General features: G+C 47.4%; 1 protein-coding gene across 1 annotated transcript; it reads right to left on the reverse strand.

Annotated features, from left to right (window-relative positions):
- Positions 1 to 1,410: 1,410 nt before the first annotated feature.
- On the reverse strand, positions 1,411 to 5,435 carry LOC100721435 (haptoglobin). The gene is made up of 5 exons (XM_013154905.3): positions 5,312 to 5,435; positions 4,361 to 4,443; positions 3,993 to 4,094; positions 3,343 to 3,417; positions 1,411 to 2,483 (listed from the first exon to the last, which is right to left on the reverse strand). Exons 1-5 carry the CDS (start codon positions 5,314 to 5,316, stop codon positions 1,705 to 1,707), a joined length of 1,044 nt encoding a protein of 347 aa, XP_013010359.1. The 5' UTR covers positions 5,317 to 5,435; the 3' UTR covers positions 1,411 to 1,704.
- Between the last annotated feature and the right edge of the window lie 591 nt (positions 5,436 to 6,026).

The following is a 6,026-nucleotide window of genomic DNA, read 5'->3' on the forward strand; positions in this document are numbered from 1 at the left end:
AGGTTTCTTAGAGGAGGTATCACCTAAGTCTTGGGGGGAGGTCCCTACGCAGACAGGGAGGCTCAGCAAAGGGCCTAAGGGCAGGGGGAGCTCGGAGAACAACACAGGCTGTGCACTGCAGGAAGCCAAGGAGGAGGCCAGTTAGGTGGGAGGGAGCAGCCAGAGAGGATAAAGTGATGGAGAATATAGCAGAGATTTTTTATCACTTCCTTCCCGGGTATGGCCAAGACCCACTTAATGCAATCATAATGGGTGGTTTCTTCCAGAAAACTTAGTGCTGAAGATACTGCCAAAAGAAAATGGTGTAAGTCACTGCATCCTGACAGGCTTTTTGTAAGTGTCTGTATTACTTTTCAGCATCCGGCAGTTGCTTCTTTCACAGGTTCCAGAACATAGGTCTCAGTCCCTCTTGGTGCCCTTGCTCTGACCAGTTGGAATGTTACATGTCTAGAAAGTACATGGGGAGAGAGCTTCCAGTGAAAAGCAGCCCCTGGTGAGAACATTGTGACATTGGTGGCATTTCACACCATGAGAAGGAAAGGCCATATGTTTGGCATGATGAGAAGGTAAATTAGCAGAGGATCACTAGAGGATTGGAGCACAAAGGATTCAGAGAGCTTTCTGCTCATCTTTCTCCTGGGAGATCCTGAGTATCAAGATCCTATCTCTGGACAGTAGAACATTACATTGCTTGTATCTGACTCCTGGGAGAGGCTGGGTTACAAGTCGGAAAAGTACCTCCTGCTGAAGAAGAGACTCAACTCAAAAAATGTCCTGGAGCCTTGTGACTGGTAGAAACTACAAAGGTTATCTAGTTTAAGCCCCTCATGAAAGAGACCAGGAAACTGATTATAGCCAAGGGGCTTAACAGCATTCAGCACAGCTGTGTGCTGGGCTGCTTTGGACCCAGCAAGTCCAGAGGTCCTGCCGTTATGCTGCTTTATTTTCTGGGACCCTGGTAGCGGGGAGCACAATCAGTAAAAGCACCTCTTGTGTGCAAACCCTTGTTTTCACCCTTGAGCTAATGTCTTCCCTTCCAGGCCGGCACCCTCCCTGCTAATTCTCTTCAAAGAGGCAAGAGACAAGTAAAAAGAGCTCTGCATTTGCATTCAGACAGGGCTGGGTTCAAGTTGGACTTCCCTATGAAACAGCCATGTAGCATTAGGCAAAGCACTCCGCGCCTTTTGTGTTTCCTTGTCTAAAACGGGTAATGATGAGCTGTTACATCTGGTATCTAGTAGGCACCTAATCACTGAGCATGACTCCTTAATGTGGGACACTTTGTATCACCTCAGGGATTTTTAGTGGCTTGGACAGTTGTGCCATATTCCCAGCAAACTGTCACTTGGCTGCCCAGTATCCTAAATGAGAGAACAAAAGGCTCCCAACCAAAACCAGTACAGAAACGAGTCTAAAGCAGGCTCTTTATTAATTGACACAGAAGTGCAGAGCTACATATTCCCAGCAAACTGTCACTTGGCTGCCCAGTATCCTAAATGAGAGAACAAAAGGCTCCCAACCAAAACCAGTACAGAAATGAGTCTAAAGCAGGCTCAGAAATGAGTCTAAAGCAGGCTCTTTACTAATTTGACACAGAAGTGAGGGCTAATGCCCATCAGCTTCAGAACCGATCCTACCCCATCCACCTTTCCCTCTTCCAGGGTAAAATCTTGCTACCGTCAAGGGCTTCCAGCCGGCTTTGCATTAGTTGTCAGCCATGGTTTCCTGAACCCAGTCCAGGATGGAGGCCACCTTCACATACACGCCATACTCGGCTACAGTGCAGCTCTTGTCAAAGCTCAGGATCCCAGCTGCATACCACGCGTCCTCCTCCCGGTCATGAACGGCAAAGGCGCTGCCAGCATCACCATAGCACGTGTCCTCCTTGTACCTGGACATGCCAGCACAGAAGGTGTTTTCATTCAGGATGGGCTGCACCCCTACAGGGCTCTTCGGGGTCTTCTCCTCGGGCATTGTGCTGCCCTCGTAGTGCTCCACACATTCGTCCTGGTCAGCAACAGGCAGCGTGACGTACTTGAGACGCTCGGTAAATCTAAAGTTGGCATTTCGCCCCCAGCCAGACACATAGCCCAAGCGCCCCACCTCCGCATAATCCTTCAGTGACAGGCAAATGGGCATCACTCTCTCATTGACAGGCACCTTCTGCTTGAGTTTGATGAGCCCAATGTCTACTGTGGAGTAGTTTGGGTGGAAAACCACCTTCTCAATCTCCACGGGCTGCTTTTTTCCCACGAAGAGTCTCAGGGTAGGGGCGATGTCCTCTGCTGTGGCATTCTCTGTGTGATTCAGGAAGAGGTTTTTGGCCGTGGTCAGAAGCCACTGTTCACTGATGAGCGTGGCCCCCGTAGTGAGATTATGGCGGGAGATCATCTTAGCCTGCCAAGGAAAGCTGCCTTTGGCGTCCAGAGAGCCACCAATGATGCGCTGCACCTGGTCCACTGGGTTCTTTGGCTTCCCACACACTGGAGGAGAGCGAGACAGCTGTGAGCAGAAATATGAACACACCGTCCCTCCCGGAGCACAGTGAAAGGACTGGGTGTTGCCGCTGTCTATGCTGTCCTCACTTGTTTCAAAGCTAGAAATAGTCATGTGCTTTGCCCTTACCGCTGCTCATCTTGTTTCCAGTATTTACAGTGTAAAATAATTTTTCATTGTTTATATCACAAAGCAGAGCTCTATTTTCTGCTTTTCTAACCCACTAAAGGAGTAACACCAAGATTTTAAACCTTGGCAGGGTTGCTGAATGGTTACTTAAACATGCTGTCAGCACGGAGGAATTTCCACACTGCCCTGGAACTCGCTGGAAGGGCTGGGAGCTGTGAGACTCCTTCCCTCTGACTAAACAGGACTAGCAGTGTGAGCAGGAACGCGTTCTATTAACTCAAGGCAACCACTTACAGGAGAAGGTGGGCAAATCCTTTGTTCCCAGGGGGAAGGCGAGCCACAGCTCCCTCACAAGGAGAAACGGGAGTCCCAGCCTCCTGCCTCCATCACCTCGGCTTTCCTCATGTCCTCCCTTGACACCTTCCCAGAGCTTGCTTTACCTTGACCCTGGCCCCATAGGTAGGTGTCTGTGTACCAGGTCTCCTGATGAGGCAGGTAAACAGTGAACTGAGCCAGTTTCCTCGGGTCTCAGTGAACAAGCTGCTTTGTGAGCTCCCCTGAGAGTCATCTCCTTACTGACCAGGTCAGCCTCACGTTCTGTGGTTCCTCCTACTGCCTCATCTTGGCTCTTGTATGCCCAGGGGAGCCCACATAGGAGCAAACTGTCTCTGTGACCTTCTAACCAAGCTACCCACGCTCTAAGCCCTTGGTACCCACCTGCTTCACATTCTGGAAGTTTCTCTCCAGTCACCTCGTTCTCCCACTGCTTCTCACTGTTTAAGGTGTACACTCCTGAAACAAGAGGAGAAAAGTGAGCCCAGAGAGGAATCAAGTCTGGACCTCGTGCAGGATGAACCTCTCATAGGCTGTCTGAACTTGAGCAAGATCCTCAAGCCCGGGGCTGGGGATTTAGCTCAGTGGCATAAGCGCCTGCCTTGCAAGCAGGCAGTCGTGAGTTCGATCCCTGGTACCGATAAAAAACCGAAAAAGACCAAAAAAAAAGATCCTCAAGTCCTATGTGCCTCAGTTTCCTCATAACAGTATCTTTTCAGAGGAGAGCTATGAAAACCAAGGGAGCTTCAAATAAATACGAAGCACTTAGCTCAGGGAGTGTCACCCTCCTTTCATAAATGGAGCTCTTAGTGTGAGGCCGGTTACGTGGCATTGCCTCCCTTTAACAAAAGGAAACAGACTGAGAAGCGAGTTTGCTCAAAGGATCACTTTACTGATGACAGAGTCTTTATTAAAGTCACAAGACTCTTGCTCTAAGGAGTCCCTGTGAACTACCAGCCAGCCCAGCCCCACCCACCATGGAAACCTCAGGACCGGGTGTGTGCGCGCCTGGGGCAGACTTGTTCGGGTCTCACCATTGCCTTCAGTGCGCAGCGTGTAGTACTCCTTACACCGATAGCGAACCTGGTGCTCCATGTAGCCATTTGCAATATCAGGGGGCTTCGGACAGCTGTCATCTGCAAAAAGACACCAGAAAAGGAAACTAATATCCAGATATTATTCCCAGAAACCTGTAAGAAGTTAGATGAGAGGAAGTAACTCTACAAATCTACTGCCCTCTAAAGGAAACCAAGGGAATGGCAGTTTCTTCTCACTGCTAGGAGTCAACAGGTGAGAAGAGGGAAGTGTGTCTTCCATAAAGAACAGTGCAGATCAGATGGATTCTGAGTGGACCACAGCAGAGCTGGCAATGCACAGCTCCTGCTCGAACCCAAAGACCTACCTGCAATATCTGTGACATCATTGCTGATGTCCACAGCAATAAGCTGCCCCCAGAGCAGGAGGGTGACAAGAGCTGCCAAAGCACTGCAGAGAAAAAGAGAAGTGCAAAGTTTGTCTCCCTGATTCATGCACGCACGCATACACATGCATGCACACACAGAGATCTTTCCCACAAACCCAGAAAATAGATGCATGGAAGTTCTAGGACCAAGAAGTTGCACCCACCCACTTTAACAGCTTCTGAGCATACCCACATTTCCACCAATCTTCATGCTCTCCAGAGTTTTGGATAAGGCACAGAGCTAGGTGGGTTTCATCCAGGAAACATTAAATTAACAATAATATATAAGCTCTTTGGCATATGAGAAATCTCCCTCAGACCTCTAAACAATGGGACCACAAAGGCACTGCTAATAAAATAGAGGTAACTTGAAAGTGGGAACATAGAGATTATTGTACAGTCTTCGCTATATTTTAAAATTGGCTTCCATAATGATTTTTTAAATACACAATTTAAAATCTATATAAGGTTGCTTCTATGATTTTATGAGCATTAGCTTTAAAGAGTATAAAATCAAGAATGTCAGAAGGCTGCCTGGAGAAGTGGCTTCCCGAGAGCATGGCAGTGGCCATGGGCATCAGAACACAGGCCACGCTCACCGGGCCTGGTGGTGTTCAGTTTGCAGTCTTATGTCACCATCTCAAAAAGTCTCCATTCTGATGAATTCTGAGTGGATCCCATCTCCTGGCAAAGACAGCACTGTCTGAAAGCACCGTCTTTTACTGCAGCAGAAGACAAGAGGACTTTATACACTAAGCCCAGTAACTCCCTGTGGCATAGCCCATTTGCCCTGTTCCCTTGTTACATTTTTGCATCTTTCTACTGAGCTCGTTCTATAATGGACCATGAGAAAAAGGCTGCATAAAGAACTTGAAGTATAAAGACACTCACCTCATATTTTGACTTGTCTTACTTCTAGAAGAGCAATGCTAAGGGGCACCAGCTCGGCCTTTTATGCCTCTAAACCTGACCCCACCTCCTTAATTTGTAATTTCTGTGTTTATGCAATTTTGGCCTTGTTAAGGTCACTGACATGTTCCAGTAAAAAACCACAAATAATACCTCTCAAGAGTTGAGCTCTTGCATCACAGTTGGTGCTATTTTACCAAGCCCTGAAGAAATCTGGCAACTTTATGACCCCATGTACCTGCCAAAAGTGTTTCCAGAAAACAGCATTTGGGCAGGAGGAGATTCAGCCTGGCTCTTTATTTTAGAGCACTTTCAGCATGGAAAATGACCTTGCTTTAAAGTATTTCAAACCATTTGTAGACATTCTTGCAACCTAGCTTAGCTACAAAAACCTAATGAAAGAATTTCCTTTTCATAATCACTTTCCCCACCTATGTGGACATTTCCCTATTGCTAAATACTCTCCAACCTAAAATCAGTAAACTGTGTTTAGTGTGTCTTCTCTGATTGCTTTTTTGTAAGAAATCACATAAAGTTAATGCTATAGACTGACACAGAACTGTAAATCTGTCCATTCTGGAGGATTTCCAGCCCCAAAGGCCTTTGAGTTGTTTCAAACCCTCTACAGCCTCCCCCAAACCTACACAGGGCTGTAACAAAATATTCCCTTTTCATAAAGATTTTGCCCACCCTATTG

The sequence above is a fragment of the Cavia porcellus genome, unplaced genomic scaffold, assembly GCF_034190915.1.
Source record: "Cavia porcellus strain 051 isolate PalLab524CR breed Dunkin Hartley unplaced genomic scaffold, mCavPor4.1 scaffold_4, whole genome shotgun sequence".
In the NCBI taxonomy this organism is placed as follows: domain Eukaryota; kingdom Metazoa; phylum Chordata; class Mammalia; order Rodentia; family Caviidae; genus Cavia; species Cavia porcellus.

Coding starts and splice junctions, on each gene's coding strand:
- LOC100721435 (XM_013154905.3), bottom strand. Junction 4,095..4,360: donor TGATGTCACAGATATTGCAG/GTAGGTCTTTGG, acceptor GTCTTTTTGCAG/ATGACAGCTGTCCGAAGCCC. Junction 3,418..3,992: donor GCTGCGCACTGAAGGCAATG/GTGAGACCCGAA, acceptor CTCTTGTTTCAG/GAGTGTACACCTTAAACAGT.